Raw genomic sequence first — 22,804 nt, 5'->3', positions numbered from 1 at the left:
TGGAAATGGATGGAATACTGGAATACAAGTTTGTGCAGAAACTATGATATCAATCTAATGCGTCACTGCTGCTGTCCTATTGTTGCTCTTCCTCTTCCAACATCAAAGACTGTGGTGATGCAATGACTGTAAAGTGATGCTGAGAGGAGAGCAGAGGGCCCAGAGGCAGATCACAAATAACACTGTCCAAATAAATTCCAGCAGCGTGGGAGTCTCATTTGGGTGGTAGTGTGTGTGTGTGTGTGTGCATAAGATTGTGTGAAAGAGAGAAAAATATAGAAAGTGAGAGAGACAGGATGGGATAGTGGAATACAGATCTCACGCTGTCCTGCATCAAATTATAGCTTCACAGAAAGCCCCTCAAGGCAAACGGAACATTTGGTTGCCGCTGAAACTCTAATTTTAGTGATACTTGTACTTGTACTTGCAATAAAAGTTCACAGTGGCCTTTCCATGTACTCTGATTGTGTAACATATTACAAACATGCTCTAGGATGGGGCATGATTGTAACACTGCTTCATTCGCCGATAAGTGTATTCATTTATGTAAAAATGTATTAATGGATGATTTTGCTTGCTTGCTCAGTCTATTTAATGTAACAAGTATGCAATTGTAAGATTTTTAAGTCTTTTGTTTTTTTTTACTAATCATGCCCCTGTTTTATTTTTGGCGTTACATTTGTACTTGCATGTTTTCATTGATCTGGTTTCCTGGATGAAACATAACTGTAAGACTTGATTTCCTTTTCCTCTGTTTTAAAAACACTATACTGTATGTAGACACAGTTTATCCACTGCTGATGACAACTTACCAGTAGACTAACTCACGACGAGTTGAATCTGTGTCTGATGAAGCTGGAGTGTCCTCATGTCCGTCTTAATCCAAAGATCCTTGGTCAGTGTCCAACCAGGTGATGATGGATCTTTTCCAAGCAAAGGATGCTTCAACTTTCAGTGACCTGCGCGCCCTCGTATCATCTCTGAACATCCACTTACATTAGACGTTTTTCTGTCTGGAGCGGCTCAGCGTTTTGGTGAGAATTTCATTTGTCTTGTGTCAGTTGTGTCTCTCCTTTCAGATTCTCGAGTCATGCCAGTTGGCTGTAGTAATCAACGCACTTCTTCAGATCTGTGCATCAAGAGGCATCCTTGTCATTTCTGTCACTTTGTCAGCCTGCCTGTTGTTACTCAGTGTATCGTTTTCTCTCTAGATTTCTCAAACATCCTCAGATCTTTCTGCCTCCTTCTGTTGATCTACGTCTCATTCCTTTCAATGTGTCTTTATTCTTCTTCTCTCCTTCTTTTTCTCTCCCTGTTAGCATCATTTTGAGTCTCTCTCTCTCTCTCTCTATCCCTCTCTCTCTCTCCCTTCAATGACTCTGTCTTTCTACTTCCCTCCCTCTCACTCTAAATCTTCCCTCAGTTTGGCCTTCAGACAGGAAGTCTTAGTGTGTGTTTACATTCTGCCGGGACACGCACATGCATATCCATGTACAGTATGCACACACACCAATGTTAGAGAGCACATATTCACACCAGATATCCTCGGGCACACAACACCACAAGCACAACTCATACATTAAATATGTGACATACTGTGTAAGTCCATAAAGTCCTTTTCCTAACCATTAAATATTGTTATGTATAAGGCTTGGGCTAAAAGGACTACTGTAAAACACAAATGATGGAGGTTCTGCATGTTCCCTCTTTACAGTGTAGCTGTTCATTCATTTTCTTTAACATAATTCGTCTCATTAGTGTTTCAACTTTTTATTCATATAGGTCTAACTCCCCAAGATTTTAAACAAGAAAAAAAAGTTAAATTCCAAAAGATGAAAGTTTGATTTTGCCTCCTTACAGGCTCCAAACTTAGAGTCCGTTAAAGGGCTCAGCTCCTGCTCACGGAACTGGAGTTATAGTATGTAACCATCGTGAAATGCTACTGTACACTTTGCAAAACATGAGAAGAAAAATGATCTCAAACATTGTAAAGTGGGTGGACAGAAACATGCTTTGGGTCAAGACAAAGCTTGTTAACCTTATTTTATGTTACAGTGCAATTATATATTTAAAAAAAAAACCCCACCGTATATTGTATTCATATGTTGTTATTTTATTTGAAAAACCTTGTATCCTCTAAACATTGACATTTAAGTGGCTGATAAACATGAATATGAATGAAGAGTGATGTATGTGACTGAGCTGGCAGACGAAGACAGAAAGCCCTCTGGTTTGTGCTAGTTTTAAAAAAACATTACTCACCTCACCTCACTCTGCTGAGCTCGAACTACAAAACAAATCAGGTTTAACAAGTGATTTGATGTTCTTCTTCTCATCCTGACACAAAAAACAGAGACAGGTAATATCGTTTTAATGGGGGTAATCACTTCTCTCAAGATGATTAAACGTGCTTCAACCAATCACATTAAACCTCCACTGACTGTACTGTACTAAAATCAGAGATTGAGAATAAATCCTAAAAGATTAGGACATTGAAAATAAAGGTAAATACTGTGTTGAGGTTGAGGTTATTTGCATTGCGGATGTTATCTTATAGGAGGAGACAGACAATTTGACAAAAGAAGAAACACAGAAAGCTTCTATCTTGACTACATTTTTCAGACACTAAACCAAAATGATTCATTTCCTGCTTACAGAAAATGTTTGTATTGTGTGGCTCTTTCTCGAATGTGAGGAATAAATGACTGAATATGAAATGTATTGACAAGCAAAACATTTGGGTAAAAATCAGAGTTTATCAAGATCTTGTAAATCTCCTTTAAACTGCAATTTAGAATAAAATGTATGATTGATTTTTTGTGTATCATCTAAATGTATGAATCTAAATACACACATGCCTGACTAAAAGTTGTGTTCAAATGTTAAGACGCAGTCTCTCGCTTTATGACGTGTCTCTGGACCTGCGCTCCATCCATCTTGCAGAATGAGACAGGTTTGCGTCTCCTGGCTTCCTGTCTAGCGGATCATCATCACTCACAGCTTGTCAGCGTTCTTTGGAAAGATCCGGAATAACGGATGTCAGGAGAAGAGCCATGGATCAACCTGTTACAGAGGACGAGCACAAAGAGAAGGTGCAGGATGAGGACAGAAAAGAGAAAAGGGCGGGGGGTGGGGGGGGGGCGATGTGAAATGAAAAAAAAAATTAGACAAAGCAAAGATAGGGAGACAAAGACAGAGTGGGTACAGTCTGTCTGTATGTATAGACATGACAGACGGATCATTATATGACATACAGTATGTTTGTGTCTATATGTGTGCAGGTACAGAGAAATATGCATAAATGTGTGACTGAGTCCAACCAGGGGAACTGGAAAGCTTTGTTTATGTCAGGAACCCGCCTGAATATTGATGATAGACGAGAGATGACGAGGATTCTGCACTTTTTACCCCACCCCCCCACCCGGTCCTCTCATGGTTTATTTGTCAGGAATTAGAGGGGGATGGATGGAGGATTACGGCAGTCCTGCAACAAAAAGCTCACTTTCTGGCACTGGTGGTGGTTTTCTTCAGCATGAACGGAGTTATGAGGACAGATGTGAGGAATCGGTTGCTTGTACAAATAATTGCACATATCCCTCTTGTCGAGATGCAAGTAGAAAATGTGAGAGGAAACACATTGCTTGCCCACCACCATCTCTTTTAAACCATTACCCACCACTTCATAGTGTATTCATGCTCAACAGAGTGAGACTCAAATGATCCCTGAGGAAAATGATTAGATTTTTACATTGTGATGCTGAGAATGCTGTGTCTAGGAGTTTTTTTTTGTCACTTACCAAATAAATCACCTCATTATCGGACAGTAGGTCAGCATTTCCTAAACCTTGACAATAAATGCTCAAGCGCTTGTTACATACGCTTGTACATGAGCGCCAACATGCTTTAAGATCCCAGACTAGCTTTACACCCTTTGCTGAAATATCGAGTCCTTTTTTGGAATGAATTCATTTTAATTCTTGGGATTAAAACAAACAAGATCGATGGAGAAAATGAGGCAGTATGTTTTTGCTGTGGGGTTGATTCCCTATATTGCATCGTGTATCCTGCAAAGCCACGTCTCCTGTCACATCTACACTCTAATCCCCACTGACGATTGTTTAACCAAATGTCACACTCACAGAGCACGTACACACACGCCTACAGAAACTGTGTGATTTGCCTCAGACTTGCTGTTTAATTCACTGTCAACCTGACAAAATACAGGTTCACAGTCCTGTCCTCACATTTCTGGATGACAAATGTACAAGCAGACACACACACACACACACACACACACACACACACACTTCTTGTGCCACGGTTTTGTGCCCATGGCTGAGATGCCCGGTAGCAATGTGATAAAATCATGTTTATCACTGTCTTAAGTAGGTAGCCCAGTCATGATGAATATCACTGACTAACAATGGTATTAAGTCATTTAACTTGTGGTGTGTTAAATGTCTGCAACTGAAACTAATACAAGAGAATGAGAGAGTTAAAACTGACTCTGTATGGACACAAGGCAGAGCCATGGTAAAAGACAAAACTGACTTTAAATGGACATATATTATTAATGTGATCTCAGATCAAGACATACAATGAAAATAAAATGCTGGAGATTAAATATGAGTCATGGTTTGGGATTAGGGCGAAGCAAGGTAGTTTTTGAAGACAAATGTGTTAAACCAGTGTTGCAGGAGGGGAGTGACTCTGTTGGTTTGACTGGAGCACGAGGGTCATTTCACCACTGGTGAAGGAGTCAAGATCTGGTGGAGTGTTGACCCGGTTTAGGCACAGATTTGTAGAGCTGAATCACTGCCTGTGCTAGAGTTACTGAGGTATTTATTCCTTCAGAGCCTCCAGCAAGAGGTGCTTGAATTTGACAACAGTAGTTACAGTTACAGTAATGGCAGATAAGTGTTGAGGGTTATTGCAACATGTAACCGGGAAATGACCGAGTCCCTACTGTGCAAAACCACAGATTGTGAATACATTTTTATGTTTGGGTTTCTGCAGTCACATTAAGGCTATTTGCAGTCCGAGAAGAAGTCATCTGAATTATGATGGAGTTGCATATTTCTCAACCGTTAGAAGAGTACATTCCCGAATGGAGTATTTTTTAAACACATAACAGGATTTCATAGAGACCGAGGAATAACAGTAACCAACACAGTTCCTTCAGGTTTTGGTAAAATCTTTGTCACAAATTTGTAAGCTACCTACCTGTATGTGGGTCAGGGATTCCCTCCTCTACCTGTGGACAACTCTCCTCAAAAAAGTAGCCCAGCAGAAGAACATTGATGTGGAATAACTTGCCCCACAGTGACAAGATGAGTGAATGTTCTTACTGTTGATACCATGGACCTGTAACTGACTGAAGTGACTGCTTGGGATGACGAGGGAGTAGCAACAGGAAGATGAAGAAGATGCATCCTTTAGAGCCAAGAAGTGTACAACTACTGCTGTTTTAAATCTCTCACTTTTACTTTTCCTGTAGGATTTGCACCCTATATAACTGCCATGTGTAAACAGTATGTCCATTTATACTGCGATTGGATAAATGTTTGCATATATTTGTCAGCTACTGTATAACAAATGTATGGAAGGCATGAAAATCTTGCTCTCTCTCTTCAGGCTCTGTGTGAGATTTTGTGTGAGTTTCAAGAAGAGAACCTTTCTGTTTCAGGTAGGTGTTATTGTTGAAAAAAAAAAATCAAAAGTCTGATAAACATCGGCACAAAATAACACACACTTAACAAAAAAGACTTAAATTGAACTCTTTGAATGTTTATTTCCAGAACCACACATTGTATTTAGACACATCATTAGACATAATTTCTTGGCAGCAGTCTAATGAGAAAAAAACACAGATTCAGTGATTTTGCACACAGTTTTTTTCTAAACTCACACGTGATGTATTACTGTAATGAAACTTCAGGCAATAAAAAAAAAAACATACAGTAACGCTGGCTGTTTCATAACTGACAAGGTAAAAAAAAATTAAATCGTACATGAATAAAATCCTACCAGCATACATTCATTTTTGCTAGTGATTTTCCATCTCACAGTAAAACCAGACAGATGAAGGCGCCTTTGGCTCACAAAAAAGGAAGGCAGTACCACATACACTAGTTTATCCACTCTGCAAACATTTCAGCCCAAACTGGCCGTCAGAGGTTTTAAAAAGAAACTGGAAGAAAAATCACCTGAGTGAGAAGCTGCATGACTATATCACTTTATACAGAAGTGAAGCCTTCCTCCGTAAGCTAAAGTAGCATTTCAAGATTCAACATTTTTCTGCACTTTCCACTTTAAAAAGCAAAATATTAACATTTACATTTAGCTATTCTTACCTTTCCAAGCAGGAAGATACAATGGCCAAGTTGTCTAATGTAAACATGCTATGATCAGGATGTGATCAGTTCATCCTGACATGTAAAGTACGATATCTGTTAACTGATATCTGGACGGCAATGTGTTTGTTTGTTTGTTTGTTTGTACAAGAGTGAGACTAAGAGAGATAAAGATGGTAGATTTGAATGTACGTGTGTGTGTGTGTGTGTGTGTGTGTGTGTGTGTGTCAGTCAGCCTCCTGTCTGTAGTGCAGGACGTAATAGTCATGGACGTACATCAGGACGGCGAATGGCTGACCAATGATGATTGAGATCCACACTGCAGCGTTGCCGTAGTTACCACGCAGGAAGTGACCAACAAACCAGGCTAATGGAAGCTGATGAGTAAATAATAATAATAATAATAATTACAGACTCGCATATTCTGTGTGTGACTTAGCTCACTATAATGAATAACAAAGTACCAAAGTCAGCAAAGACCAAGAGGCACTTATATTGCCTATTGTCCTGCCATATTCCCCATGATACATCAAATATACCATGTCAGGCTAATGAGGTTAGAAATGAAATGAAGTGGACATCATGGACTTTTAGTATGATTGGGCAACACAAATAAACTATTTACTAAGTTCCACAATACCTCTGGCCAACCATATACCCTTTTTCTTTAACCTTTTCAAACATTAAGTCGTGTGCCCAGACCACAATGCATATAATACAGTTTAATATCAGTACAGGTTTGTGCCGACCACAGCTGTTTATCATCAGTGATATGTGTTGGGTCTTACCTGTGCCATCATGCCCATGAAGGCCCAAAGTCTGAACATCCTGAGAGGAACACTCACTAAGTACTGCCACAGAAACAGACAAGGAAAAAAAAAACATCAAATACATTGTGTTCTCTATAAAATATTATCTGACCATCTGCACAATAACATTTACCTGAAAGAGGATTAAGAGTTTTGAGGACACTGAAGACACATAGAAGATACATATACTACACACATACCAGTGGAACCAGATATGCAGTGATGGTGGTTGGAGAACTGAGCAGCCCATGGCACTCAGATGAAGTTGTCTATCAAAACAGTTGGGCCAGCCACTGTAGTTTAACCTAAGCAGATACAATATAGATATAATGCTGCCACGTAGCTGCTCTTTGCATAGGTGTGGATAGGATTCAAGGATAGGTGCACTAGGTCAGGGAAAGGTTTTCTGATATAACTAGTAACTATTTGTGAGACTAGTGAAGCTACATTAACAGGGATGATGGCTGGACTACTGAGCAGATCATGGCCTTCAGATTAAACTGCCTCAAGCCAGCAGGGCCAGCCACTGTAGTTTAGCCTAAGAGGCTATAATGCAGATACCTGTATAAATCCGGGTCAAGCTAACGAGGATCTGCTCTTTGCTTGGGGGAGTGTAGGATTTAAAGGCAGCATAAAGGTACGTTAGGTCGGTGCTACTAGAGCATGGTGTCGCCTGTCAGAGGGCCCAGTTGATTTATGATGGCACAGGCTCACACCCACTGCAGGGCCTAATGATAGGTCAAAACATCATTTAACATGAATACCAGGCTTTCATAGGAATGCTCACCCACCTTTGGCCAATTATTAATAACTATCTTCAGTGTCAACATGATCAGAGAAAGTGGTCTTGAGCTCAGGTCTTACCTCATGGAAGAAAGCTGACAAGAAGAAGACAGCTGATTGGCTGACTATTTTACTAAATCCCCTCCTCAGCAGCGGTTTGTAAAAATGGCTGCAAGACACACAAAAGAACAGATGTTGAAATGGGTTGATGGACAGATGATATGCAGGATGGACATAAATCAGAAAGTCAAATCACTTATGAAGATTGTAGAAATAGCTTGAGGACAAAAATTTCACGTATTTGTTTTGTCAGTCATTTAGTCACTTTTTTCCTAATGTGTAATACTGAATGTTGAAATATCTTAACTCTTGTGTGCTGTAATTCTCCCTCCCTGACAGGAATTAAATGGGCTTTAAACCCTTTAAACCACATTTCATTTACTTTGTCTTGTCTAATATAACCTCCCTGCATTTGCTCCTGCTGCTATGTATGTGGAACTGGCTGCAGGCACTGTATTTATTACTACCACTTACTCTCTCGCCACCAGATGAATCAATTTCCCAAATACATCGGTGTGCCTTGTTAAGCCTTGTTCAGTTCTATAAATTTCATTGCTCCCTCTCAGTGAGTTAGAGTGCGAATTACTCACCGCAGACACCACTTGTGTACAGGGATGTTCCAGTTCTGCCAGAAATATGTCACCGACTCAGAATTCCTGAAAGAAGAGTCATGAAAATATAAAGTATTGAAGCATTACAGGATCTAAATAAAGGCAGTTTGATCAATATTGATGAACATGAAAAATCTAAAACCTTTATTAAAGAGGAAATAATAGTAACAATAGTAGTAAGTTGAGAGATGACATTTATTCACTAATATCAGCAAGTGATGCATCTGCAAAACGTGCTCCTTTAGGTTGCTCCAAATGGTTTTAAACTTTTACAAAAAAGTACTGAAATGATCTACCACACATGTTTTCATAAACCTTTCCATTTGTCATTCATGAGTATGCACGCAAATCCATTCCCATGCACACACATGTAAATATCAGTGTATGAAGCAACTCTGAATTGTACAGACCCAGTCAGTCCTTCAGCACAGTCCACCACACCTCATAAAATCCACAAGCAACACAAACACACAGAAACTTACCACCAGTCCTTGTAGAATTGTCTGTCCCCAAAGTGCAGCAGCTCCGCGGTGAAGTTCATGGACGAGTGGAAGAACCAGTAGAAGAACATCAGCCACAGCAGGTGATTAGGAACCTGGAGACGGGTTAAAAAGAGAAATGGAAGACCCAAATGAACAACAAAATCTATGACTGTGAGACATTTAAGAGGAGATGTCCAGACCAACTACTAGTAAAAGCCTGATGCAAAACTCGAGCATGCTTCATATCCATGCTCTCAACATAGCCATGGTGAGATATAGTACATTCTCATGTAAAGTGAGTTAATTACTGTAATATATATGACAATATGCAATATGCAGCATATTATGCCTCTAATCCTTAATTTGTGTAACATTTGGAGAGATGCCAATGAAACGTAAATGTTAAGGGGATTTTGCTTTTAATAATGTATTCATTACTGTTATGTTATTTCATCTTATGTGCCGGTCATCAACTCACAGCAAGCATGAAGGCAAACAACATTAGTAAAAGGTTCAAAATGTTGCATTTACTGTACATATGTTGTGTTTTTACTCACAGCTAATCTTAGAAGTCTCTCAGTCATCCTGGACAGATCCATGTCCTACAGAGCAGAGGAGAGACCCAGAGATTAACCAACGATGAACAGCAGAACTTTGCATTTGAAAACAACATGTCACCGTATTGTGCAGTGTAAGCTTCACTATCACTCTGTCTTCCTCACCTCTAGTGGTTTCATGGAACTTTGAATGATGGGAATCATCCACTGATAGAGAGAAAGTAAAAAACAGTGTTTAGTCATTTTCAGACATGTGCTGTAAACTGTCAATTGGCTTCTTGTATAAAAACCACCAACACCTCATATGGCGAGCTTTGAGTTATGTTTTAGTATAAATATAAAAATAATGAAATAAAAGAAAATTCCAAATGTGAATGCACAGACACATAAAGCACCATACATCAGTTTTGGTCTACATATGACTGTACCTGTTGAGTGAGACCAACCAACATCTGGGTGAAGAACAGCTGGGGACAAAGACACAATAGAGTGAGTGACATAATCTCACAGAAATTAATAATTACCAAAGACCCAATGTTTTCCCTTAAATAAGGGAAATAATAATTACTCCTTACATCCCCGTCAACACCATGTAAAGCAATCATTAAGCTCTTAACAGCTGTGTAGGTGTACTTGCTCTTAAGTACTTTTTAGGGAGAAGCTTTTAAAAATGTGAGAGCATTCACAAAAATGCTTTCAGAAAACACTCCTAAGCACTTGATCATTATCAGGAAAAGGGGCAACATACAGCTACAGTAAAGGTGTTTTTTTCTGGCTGATGCTTATATGAGATATTCCCTCACCATCTCAAACAGTCTCCTCAGCAGGAAACTCATGCGAATCTTCGGAGAACGAGGGAAGTTGAGCTCGTAGCACAGAGTCGGAGCAAAGACAAAGTAGTACATGTCTACAGAGATGAGGAGGAGGGCAATGTGACAGTTAAACATATGAAAAACAGGCACATACAGGTACATAATAGAAACATTATCTGTTATGTTTCATATAAACACAGAAGGATGCATCTGAGTACCTCTCATGGTGAGGTTGCCAGGGTAACACACCTTACGGTCACCTCCACTGAAGTGCTGTGCTGATGGACCTGCAGAATTAAGACAATATCATGACATTGCAAAGAAATGTCCACACAGTACTGTGACAGTCCCTGCATGCTGAACTGTCAAACTTTATCTAAGAGCTACAGTATCAAGTATCGGCCATTAGATGTCACTGTAACAGCATGAGCAAGGAACTGAAAGATCATCTTGGGTAAGAACTACAAAGACATTTAAAACATATACAGACCTTAAAATTAGCAAAGAATCCATTCTCAATTAGGTCTTAACTCTAGCCAAAATATGTATGTGCACCTGTGTTGTCTTGTGACTTACAAGACAGCGACCTGGCCAGTTTCTTGGCCTTGACAGTGCTCAGCTCTCTGCACCACATGTTGACGTCCTTATAGGAGTACAGCTTTAGGAAAAGGATGGTGTAAGTACTAAGAACGAACACACCTCCAACTGACAGATAGAGAGAGAGAGAGAGAGAGAGAGAGAGAGAGAGACACTATGAGGTGGATGGAACTGTAGTGTGAGAAGATGTATCCAACTGCCTAAAAGTATGGGAAGATGAGAAGAAACAATGAAAGCCAGTAGAGGATAGAAAAGGGAGGATGGGATAGAGAGAAAGGAGGAGGAGGAGAAAGTGAGCAAATGTGTGAGATGGGGCAGAATGGAAAGCCAGAGAAAAACAAAGGATTTAGAGAGTGAAAAAGGAAGGGAAAAAGAGAGAGAGGTCATCATTTGATCTTGAAACAGCAAAACAAGCCCAGTAAAATAAATCACCTCAATTCAAAGTATGAGAGCAGTCCAACTATGCCAAGGAAGGACATTATTATACAGTATAGTCACAATGTTTACCAGTGTGTGTGTGTGCACTCATAAAACTGTGTTCCTTTTTGTGAGTCAACAGAAAAAATTATTTGATGTTAGATTAATAAACTTATTCGGAGTGCTTGTACACTCACTCTCACACTCTCACACACACACACACACACACACACACACACACACACACACAAACACACACAAACACACAGGCCAACTGAGCAGTTTGCTTTATCAATAGTCACCATATGCTTGATAGAAAAGGATTGTTCTGAACAGAGAGGAAGACACACACCAACATACATGTGCACAAACACACAAATAAAAACTGCCTGTTGTGCCAACAGGGTGAGGTGGAGGTCAGCACACCTGGCATCAAACCACAGCAGATCTTATCCATTAACCATCTGTCTCTCTGGCTCTATGTGGCTGCTAGACAACTAGATTGGCTCCAAGACAGCTACAGTAGATAGCCATCATAGAAATGCAGAGAGGTGGAGCTCAAGTGGGAAAACATACCAGGAGGAGACAATCATCACCCACTCACAATTTCCCACCAAAATCATGAATTTGTCTGCGAACTCACAACAATCCACTTCAAATATTCAGAAAAATCTCAGCTAGGGTGTAAAGGGTCACAGATTAAAATCGTCATGCTTCATTGTTTGTAGTAAGACATGTCTCTCCTCTTTGGGGAGAGCGTTGATCAGGGCAAAAAGTTCAAACTCGTGCCACCGCCAGAAATGAGCTCGATCAGGTAACAAGATACTGCTGCTCACCAACCTGAGATGCCAAACTGACACACCTTGCTTTCAAGTCTGTGCAATATGGATCATTATCTAAGTTGAGATCTGAGATGTGAACTTAGAAATCTAAAAGGCAGCACCTGCAGATGATTTCTACTTTTCTCATTCATTGAACTGAGAGCTATTTGAGCACCTGCATGCAAAAAAAGTGTTTGTCTTCCTTTAGAGTCCACATGCCTGCCCCAAGATTATGTTCCCTCATATTTTACTTGTTGCTCTCTTTTAATCATTTCATCAGGAACATCAGCATGCTTTAGGTTTTTATGATAAAGACAGGAAACGTAAATTAAACAAAGTTCAGCAAAACTGTTCATTAATATATTAAGCACGCTGGTTAATGTATGGCTGAATACTGGTTACATAAGCAGAGTGTTACATTGTGTTTTACGCCTATTTGTAGAAAAATCACTTGTAGCAAACATTAAATGACATCAAAAGCAGTGGAAATAATAAAATAATGACAGTAGATAACAGTTTCTCATCACTACAGTATTCCTCAAAAGAAATTTATTATAATTTGAAATGAAGCTTGATATCACATCATTGTTATCTGCTTCATGTAAAGTGGCTGAATACTGGTTGCGTAAGCAGTGTCCAATAAATGCAATAGCTCTTGTCACACACACACACACACACACACACACACACACACACACACACACACACACACACACACACACACACACACACACACACACACACACACCTGCCCTCTGTTATTGCCCTTCCTGTGTGAACAGCAGCGCAGAGAGGAGAACAGACAGACAGATGGACTGACTCCTTTACTTCTTCACCTCCCAGTGAGAGAACAGATGAGAGGAGAGGAGAATATACCAAAATGGGAGCGGAGCAAAGAATCAATCAATGATTTTCTAGGACCAAATTAACACCGAAATGTGTGCCAAATGACACTAGAAACTCACTTTCTGTCTGTCTCGTTCAAGGTGTCCCAACTAAGCTTGAAGAATAAAGGACTGAGACTATGTCAAAAATCTGAGCTAAATATATTATGTTAATGGTGTGGAACATTTGTGGGTTAAATGACAAATGTGACCTTGCCAGTGAAATATTTTACATTTTCAAGTACAAAATATGTATCCCACATTTCAATTTCACGAGTCGGCCTGAGGGAACAGTGCATGTTGGATAACTGCCCATCACACCAGAAGTATGCACTTACACATTTCAAAAGTGAAATTTTCTGATGAATGCAACTTAATGGCTATCTTGAGTCATTTACTTACCAAACAAAGACACTAATATTTTAGTGGATGCGAACATCTGTACTTTTTAAATATAGCCAATGCACATTTGGAAACTTTTTTCAAAACTGGATCTACAATGTTTTGAATGAGCTGGTGTATCATTTCATGTTAAGTATTGATAATTTATCATGGGTGAATTGTGTTGTTTGTGGAAGGCGGCCGTGGTTTCTGTCAGGCAGCCTGATGAAGACAGAAGAAGGTGACCCTTGGACGACCCTGTACTGCAAACCACACCTACTTTGGCATCTCTCCTCTCCTGTCTTTTCCTTTCCTCTCCTCTCCTCCCTTCTCCTCTTTTCTCCTCTCTCCTCTTCTCAGAGCCAGCTGGAAATAATCCAGTCATGACCAACTGGTCCATTACCACTAACCGACTCCAATTATGACTCTGTATAAGAGATCTCTTTTACTGCACTATCAAACTGGTCGACTGTTTCTCTGAAGGGTAAGGATATGAACGTCCTCTTAATCTTTATTACAATTACATTCTTTTCTGTTTCATACACATGGCTTCATTGTACTACCAGTGATTGGATAATGGTTTGTCTGCGTAATTGATGCTACCATTTTGGTCAGCTATTTCTCTGTTATGCACAGTAGGTAGTAGCAAAGCTGCAGAGATGGTATTTTAATAACAGTAAAAAAACATTTTACCTGGGGTCATGGAGGGGACCAATAGGACCACTGCAGCAGGGAATGTTAGCATGATTGCCATGTTAATGCAATGGACCAGAAATCCCACAAGTTCGCTGAATGAACCCTGGGCAGAAAGAGAGAGGCAGAGAGGGACAGCAGGAGTTTTTACATTAAATCTTAAAAACAGGAAGTTGTCCTATTTTAAACCACAGTCACCCGTAACTGCAGTTATTTTGTTTACAGATTTTTAACTCCAATCATTTGTTCTTGAGCTTAGTCTACAAACAATGAGAAGACTACAGCAGCAAAACATGAACATTGTAAGTATTTGTTTGCTCTGCTTTTGAACAAAACAGACATTTTGAGTTATGGTGCCCTATTAAAGTTTTAAAAAAGCTCATGATGTTCCATATTCATGCCAAACAGACAGAGCATAACTGAATATGCCCTAAATGCAGATGGTGAAACTAATTTCTCATTTTACCATTTAACGTTTGCAGATGCAGTTGGGGAGGGTCAGCTCGTCAGTCAGTTTTAGAAAAATAATCCCTACTGGGAGTTGTGAAAGTGCTCAGAATTCAACAGTTCAGTTGTCAGTGCTCCGATGTTTGAGTGCAGGCAGAATTTCACCACTCACCTTCGACAGCTGCCTTTCTGTGTAGAGAGCCACCAGAATGAACATGTTGGACACTGTCAAGACACAATGAGATTCATGTCAGTTCCTCTAAAACAGTCCATATTACTGTTTTCCTTACAGACCCACTTCTGAGGGGTCCCTGCAGGAAAAAAAATGTATAATCCCTCATAAGTCTTTACTTGTGGCTTAGGTATAACATTGTCATTCTCTAAATAATGAAATTAAAAGAAAACACACAGTTACATTGCTGGTATAAAATGTCAGAGTATAGAGACAACTATCCAGTTCCAGTTGGCAACTGTAAATACAATATTATGTTGTACATTGTTGCTGTTTGGTGAAGACCGTGTTTTACCAAACTGCCAATGTCTCATTTCAAGCTGATTATTTTGTCAATGTCTGGTCAGTTCTGAAAGGCTTCATTAGCCTAAGACTAAAGTTACACAGTGCAGTGAAAACACAAATCTAACCAAACTGGATGGATCGGCTTTTGACATGAATATAGAAACAGGCTGTATTCATAGTGACACACACACACACACACACTCACTCACTCACTCACTCACTCACTCACTCACTCACTCACTCACTCACTCACTCACATGATTAAACAGCAACACCTGATGAAAGAAATGAGCCAGCACTAACACAGCATATGTGTTGCACAGCACACACCAACTGCTACATAGTTGAGAGACAAAGCAAGTGTGTGAGTGTGCATACACGTGCACACAATTATACACATTTTATATTCTATTATTGCTATTTTCAGTTACTGTACCTGCACAAACATTGTTTATATTTAGGGAATGAGATAAAAGATAACTTGCTTTGTATTAAACACCTACAGGGCTGTACTGGGACATATTTGAGCAAAAATGTTTTTGGCGCCCAGTTTTTTCTTTAATGTACACTTTGTTTTGCATCAGTTGTTGCCACTAAGCCTCATTCTGTGCGGAGCAATTTAGGCTAAATTTTATGTTGATTTTTCCTTTTTGTCTTGTAGCAGAGTCAGTTTAAACTGTAGAGTAACTCACTGCAGAATGAACTTAAGGAAACCTCTGGTATGTAGATTGCTCATCACCCTGACTAGACTAGGCTGAGCCACACTGATAGCACATAATTGCAGCAATTGTTCCATTTTAAGACCCTAATCACAGCATTAGCATGTCAATCCATCTAATCTAGAGCGAACAGATGTGTTAACTGTCTGATTACTGGTTCTTATCATCCTGTCATCAATGCAACTATCCGTCAGCATTGCCATTCCAAATCAATTTGTTTACTGGTTCAGTCACATGCTTGTTTTTGACTTCATGGTAAACTTTGTATTATGAAGAGACAAGAAGGCTCTAAGAAGGAACAAATGCCTTACAGGCAAAACTTTTTTGTGTGACAACGTGACCGGATGTCCATAAAGCAAACAAATAGTGTACAAGTTAAATTAAACCTTTATTTCTTTAAAGTTATCCTAATTTGCAGTTAGTTAGATAAAGTAGGCATCACTTCACCAGGTTTCTGCAATGATGCTCATTATACTTACATGAGATTCTGTATTTAGGCAAATGTCACATTTTATTTTACCCCTGAAAGCACCTCTACAAAGTAAACAAAAATCACATAGAGCCAGGAGACCAACTATCTGTAATTTCCTCTCAGGAACTCTTTTAAGCAGGTGGCTTTTAACACAGAGACAACTCACATTTTCAGAGTATATGCAAATTGCAGTATCATAAAATGATTTGCTACAATTCTATTCATTTCAATGTACTTTGCTCCACTGAAGAAAGGACCAAAAGCTGAATAAAACCCTCTATTTCTTCAACGGGGCTGTGTATGAGTGTTTATCATGTGTTTATTTTATTCTATTTTCTGTTCTCCATCACACATCAAGACGAGCAGAGACCTCAGGAAATGCACAACACGCTACTGCTAATGTTCTTTTTTTTATCTCTTCATCACTGACAAACAGCAACTATTGAGCCCACATGTGCATCAAACTGGAACGGACAGCACCATTTAGCACCTGTTAGACCCCTGTAACCTCTCATCAGGTATCACCAGACCAGATTTTGGGGGATATTTTGGAAGGAACAGACTTGTAAAGTAGTTAAATACCCTTCTCTAGTGTACATTTCATTTTAGTTTGGTCACTCACAGGCCAGTTCCTCAAATGTTAATCTTTCTAGGCTGGCTTTACAAACTTTTATTTTGCTGGTAGGCTACCATAAACTGTACACTTCTCATTTACTCTGTGTTGGGGTATTTGTGTGTGGGAGTGTGTGTGTATGTGAGTGGCTGCAGTGACTCTAGAAGTACTGAAAGCCCTCTGGGAATGAGCTGCTTTACTGTCCATGCTACTGTAAACAGACTCCCATTTTCACCTGTCTCTTAACCACCGTCGGTAAAGTCATTTACCTTAACTCCATCCATCTCTTCCTCCCTCCCCTTCCTCTTGCCCTGTGTCGATGCAGCACTTTACATCAGCGCCCCCTCCCCCCTCCCCACTCATCTCTCTCCCCTCTCTTGCTCTCCAGTCCTCTCTCCCTCTTTCTGCAGCACAGTACCAGAGTGCAGTATATAGGGCAGGTGATTGTCCCTCTAGAGACACTGTGAGCTGCACCACTGCAGACTTTCACTGCGATATACCATAAAAATAAATATTGAAAAAACTTTGAATACAGCATGTGTCTGTGTGTGTGTGTGTGTGTGTGTGTGTGTGTGTGTGTGTGTGTGTGTGTGGCTTGAAACAAGGCAGATCACACCACCTATTTAAAGAAAAAACTTGAAACATGTTCACTGTGTTCAACACAATTCGGTTATTTTATCCAATTATCTAAATGTTCTTTTCAGAAAAAAAGGGGGTTCTTCATGTTTTTGAAGTGTTATTGCTAGACTGCTTATACACCACTTGAACTGGTGTAATTCAAAGGCATGGTAAGATTAAAGTTTATTGGTAGATATACTATCTGTACGAATGTATATGAAGCTGAATCTATCACCCATATCATTTTCTAGGCTTTGGTGGTTAAGACTGATTCAAGTTTTGGTTCAACAACTGTTTTCTTTTCAAGCTCTTCTTAACAAAGGTGACACTAAAATGATAAATCAAGCAAATGTTCCTCATATTCAACACTTGTTATCTTAATCACAGTAATTATGCTGTTTAATTACCTGACTGTCTATGATTGTGTTGCCTTCCTAAAAGGTGACTCATTGGATGGATGAAAAGTTTACCTACCAATCATCAGGCATGCTGCTGGCCAGCTGTAGGGATCATTCAGAAACAAGGAAATCACCTGAATAGGGTCCACCAGAATGCCGTACCTGACAAACAAACAAAAACAAAAAAGGAAATGGCAGATTAAAAAAGACACAGAAATTGCTTTTAAAGGCATGCCAAATTTTCTTCAAAATTCAAATGCTTCAGAACAACACACACTGCACACATGTTTACTACACAAGAGAAATGGATGATTTAAGTTGAGTGAATTGTTTACAATTTTAATTCTATAGCAGACATTTTGACTGAAATGAAGCAAACGTGTGACTGGCTGTCATGGTTGTATTAATTACACCTGTGCTTTTTCTGCGAGAGATGTCAAAATGACGAAAAAGATCTATTGTCAAAACAGAGCAAAAAAGAGATTAAGGATTAGTAAAAGCACTCTGTAAGAGCGGGACAAGATATTCTCAGAACCTGGTACTTCTGTTTGGTATCTTTCATCATTACACTGGGTACAAGCATAAAGGAAGACTCTTGAAATGATAAGTAATAATTTATTTGTAATGTGAAAAAGACAGGAATAACAAAAAAGACTCCTTACTCACCTTAACAGGTTTTCTAAGAAAAGGCGAGCATTGCTCAGCACCTTTAACACAAAGCACACACAAACAAACACACTAAGTTTCTTTAATTTGTTCATATTGTCATTTCTACCCTCCTTCTGCTGCTTTCCTATCTCTCCCTTTATCTCATCTCTTTCCTCTCCTCAACCGATTTCTCCTCCTCTTCATCCTCCTCCTCCCCACATTCTTTTTTATCTCTCCTCCTCGCTCTTCCTCTTTCTAAATGGATTGTAATATCTCATTACGCAGCACAAAGGCTCTATGCCTGGGGATGGGACAGAAGTTCAGTGGGAATGAAGTAAAACCTCCTGCGATGAACACTACGATCTGTGTTGAAAGCCTGGATTAACAGAAGGCTTCGTTGCCTTCTCCTCTCTCCTATTCTGTCGTTTCTAGGCAGCACAGAGAAAGAAGAGCTTCAAAAGGTGTTGAGCTTGACATAAACTTGCTAATCATACTGAATAATTTTACTGTACTTGCACATCATTTTGATATTTTAAGAAAATTCACATTTGGCAACAAAAGGGTTTTGATACAATTTCTCAAAAAGAACAAACTTGAATAACTCAAGATTGTTTTGTGTTTTGATTATTTCATGAATTTTTTTTTTCCAAACCCCCCAAAATGATCTGCATTCCCTGAACATGTTTGACTTTAACCATCTTAGAATAAGGTTGACAAGTCTTTATGTCAAATCCAACCCCTTGGTAAGGCAGGTTTTTTGCAGTGTGGTTAAGCTGGCAGGAAACCAGATTTGTCACAGAATCAGACACAGTGAGTCTGTTTGAAAACAAGTGGGTATTTATAGAACAACTTGGACTGATTCTTCTTATTTTAAGTCATTTTGATTTATTCAATTGTATCAATCCGGGCCAGTGGATTATCTGCTTGGTATTCACTTTGTCCTTCTGTTTTAAAGTGGGTTCTGTGAAAGGGATGATGAGCACAAACTGGATATTAACTGAATTACAACAATGCTACTTCACGTCAGAGCACATTTGGAATTTACTGATATTCTGTTTTCACATATAATGAATAATGCATTCACGCACTGTAATGTGCAAAAACTAAGGACAACGAAACTGTAATGTATGAAACGAAAAGGCACCAGGACACAGGGGAAGACGGCAGTGTTCACTGGAGATTTCAGGGCATTATCTCAGTTTAGATAAAATTGATGGATTTAAAAATGCTGTTAACTTGTCAAACACCTTCCATCCACACTGGCGTTTTTATTCAGATCATTATTTCAAAATTAGCCACACACACTAAAATGTCAACAGATTAACCATAGAGAGAAACAGAAAAATCTGTTTTTCCCCTTCTATTCGCTGGCCAGCAAGGGGTGCATTACTACATCTGGTGAGGACTGTTGCAGGATGGACAGAAGACACTTTCAACAAGTGGCTGGACACCTTGCTTGGTTTAAACAGGATAAATACTTGCTCTGTTCCTGCCTCTCTCTGTAATCACTTGTTAAATGCTACCTGCTGAACACAGCTAACCGTAATGCCTGCGTTGCTGCATTAATGAAATCACAATTTTATACTCATGAAGTCGTCTGATAACAGATACTGAACAAATGCCAGTGACAGCAGGTGTACTGTGTGGTGAGTTATAGTGAAACATACGACAAACAATCACAAAGTCAGAGGTAACAGAAATATGGTTTCCTAATGCTGCCAACCAACTGGAAGAACATTATGCAAGTTTCTGAAAGATTTGTCACTGCAACACCTGCATTGTTTCTTATTTATCCAATTTGCGGGATGATTTTGAAAAGTGGTGGTATTAATGTTTGTTGAGCCGGATAAGATTGGTGTTGTATGTATATGTATGTTTCTTGTGTGTGTGCAAATGTTTGTCTTACCAGCATGACCACACACCAGTTGAGGATTCCTCTGTAGTTATTGTAACCACTGGCTGAACTCAGCAGGGACTCCTGCGTCTTATGACAGCTACAGAAAAAACATGATGGATAAAAGGGGCGGAACAATCAAGAATATCATGAGTTTAAGATTTATTTTCAAAAAAGAAACTGTTGTCTATTATGAACCTACACGCTGGCCTAAAGATTTGCTAGCAGTTTTAGTAAGAAGAAAGGGAGAGGATAATACCAACAAAAACTATAAGCTATAAAAAATATAATAAAAATGTTGTGGCAGCTGATCAGAAAATTAAAGGTGAATAATTGGTCTCATTTTCCAAAGGTGTGGTTCAATTGATGTCCCTTATTGCCACACAAGTATAGTAGTAAGGAGATTAAGGTGGCCCACAATCCCCTGTTCATGGGGCCCTTGTTAGATACGCCCCTGGTCAATGCAACAGCCCACGTTAGAGGTGTGTCACACACACATACACATTCCTGGTCTAGCCATGCAAGTGCGTTTGCCACTCTTGCTAAGCAGCATTAAAAAGGTGGGAATCAAAAGATGAATGAATGGGCGACAAGAGAAACAGGGCTTATTCAGGACGACCCTGAACGACCCTGACTGTGAAACACTGAACAGCCGTTAACCGCTCTCTGCCTGCTGCACATTCAAACCAGCTAACGTTGCTCCCGACACTAACTAAATACAACGGTTGTTAATAATACTAGCTTCAAATAAATGTTGTTAGCCGTTGGCCTTTTGAAGCGTAACGTTGGATATTTGATGTCAAAACAAACGCCTCTAAACTTTCCTCAAACTTTCCGACAGTTTGTTTATGTTTTGAAACTCACCCCAGTCTGTCACTTATATCATTCCTGCGTTTCTTTTTCTCACTCTTCGATTTCGACCGGACAGTCTCCAGTGAACGGTCACGCTTCGCCTGGCCATCGTCTCTGCTACTGTCAGCGGTCACTGAGCTCTGACACACCGCCGCGGACCTTCCGTTCATCGGCAGCAGACTCTCAGTTCTCCCCGCCGCGAAAGTCGCCCTTCTCCTGCGAGGAAAGGCCCCGACCGCTTCCGAGTCACCCATGATGACAGAGGTAAAAAAAACAACAATGGACCCACTTAAAGTTTACTTCTACAGTTGACTCCTGATAGTAGCATGCCTGTTGCTACTAGCGTAGTAGCCGAAGAGAGGGAAGTGCCCGGGTTGCTAACAATCCGCCCGATTTCCGTGCAGTTGTCATGGACGTAGGAGTGTACTCATGACGCCACATGAAGTGACAGCAGCCTAAATCAGTACTGTAACTTGTTTGACTTGACACACTATAACCGACAGGTGAGTCATTCAGCGAACAGATACGAGGAACTGGTTTCAGTTTGCATGCGAGCCTGGGCTCCTCCTAGAATAGAGTAAAACAGAGTAGGACTGTTGTTTTGCATTCCCGCCGTCTCAATAGACACTGCATCTGATGCATGAGGACAGCAGGATGGAATAAAACAGTTCACAAAACAATATAAACTGAAAGTCCTTTTAGTAGCTGTTCTTGAGCTTTCAATCATTTTGCATGATCATCAAAGAGTCTGCTCAGTTGACAGAAAAAAAAGCTGAAGAAAAATCCACAAATATAACTCTGGTATATCCTGTAGGGTGCATAAGATGTTTAGTCATGATGTTAAACACGGTCAGCAGTGCACCATCTGTACCTAGCTAGCTGACGAGCTAGAACTCTCCATGTTTTTACAAAGGATGGATGTGATAGGTATACGGGTTGAAAGTTAGACAGCATACTTGGTTGGCTTTTGGGGTACAAGCTTAGTTATTGAGTTCCATGATTTATTCACTGTGCAGGTGTTGAACAAGTACTGGAATAACATTGGAAAGACTCCTTTTCATTGGGGGGCACAGGCTTTAATGGTGATAATGTGCCTTTAGTCTGTTTGGGCCAGTGGCCTTTTTTTTTGGCTTAGTAAGTGAACGGTAAGTGGATATCACAACACAGGGAGTAAGAGGATAAGAAAACAGTGGGTCCTATAAATGGACTCTTATGATCAACTATAATCAATATTGAGCTAATTACAGAAATCTTAATTCTGGGCTAAGTCTGACAATGTAGAGCTGAGGCTGACAAGCACAGTATGAGGTCACGCAATGGCCACAGTAATAAGTAAATCCCGTCTGATTTAGGGAAAAACATGACT

General features: G+C 39.8%; 1 protein-coding gene across 1 annotated transcript; it reads right to left on the bottom strand.

Annotated features, from left to right (window-relative positions):
* Positions 1-5,771: 5,771 nt before the first annotated feature.
* dgat1b (diacylglycerol O-acyltransferase 1b) lies at positions 5,772-21,831 on the bottom strand. The gene is made up of 17 exons (XM_070911570.1): positions 21,451-21,831; positions 20,599-20,686; positions 18,711-18,751; positions 18,121-18,206; positions 14,880-14,932; positions 14,261-14,366; positions 11,044-11,172; positions 10,686-10,754; positions 10,459-10,562; positions 10,084-10,122; positions 9,821-9,862; positions 9,656-9,700; positions 9,099-9,211; positions 8,596-8,661; positions 8,027-8,114; positions 7,142-7,204; positions 5,772-6,730 (listed from the first exon to the last, which is right to left on the bottom strand). Exons 1-17 carry the CDS (start codon positions 21,690-21,692, stop codon positions 6,581-6,583), a joined length of 1,524 nt encoding a protein of 507 aa, XP_070767671.1. The 5' UTR covers positions 21,693-21,831; the 3' UTR covers positions 5,772-6,580.
* Between the last annotated feature and the right edge of the window lie 973 nt (positions 21,832-22,804).

Source organism: Enoplosus armatus, chromosome 9 (genome assembly GCF_043641665.1).
Source record: "Enoplosus armatus isolate fEnoArm2 chromosome 9, fEnoArm2.hap1, whole genome shotgun sequence".
Taxonomy (NCBI): domain Eukaryota; kingdom Metazoa; phylum Chordata; class Actinopteri; order Centrarchiformes; family Enoplosidae; genus Enoplosus; species Enoplosus armatus.
This window is presented reverse-complemented; position numbering and strand designations above follow the sequence as displayed.

Bases quoted from the DNA above. Each gene is read 5' to 3' on its own strand.
- dgat1b (XM_070911570.1), bottom strand. From the start codon at position 21,692: ATGGGTGACTCGGAAGCGGTCGGGGCCTTTCCTCGCAGGAGAAGGGCG. The intron at 14,933-18,120 runs GTAGGTAAACTT...GTGTCTTGACAG, and splicing joins AGCAGCATGCCTGATGATTG to TGTCCAACATGTTCATTCTG. The intron at 9,863-10,083 runs GTACAGTCATAT...TCTCTCTATCAG, and splicing joins TGGTTGGTCTCACTCAACAG to TGGATGATTCCCATCATTCA.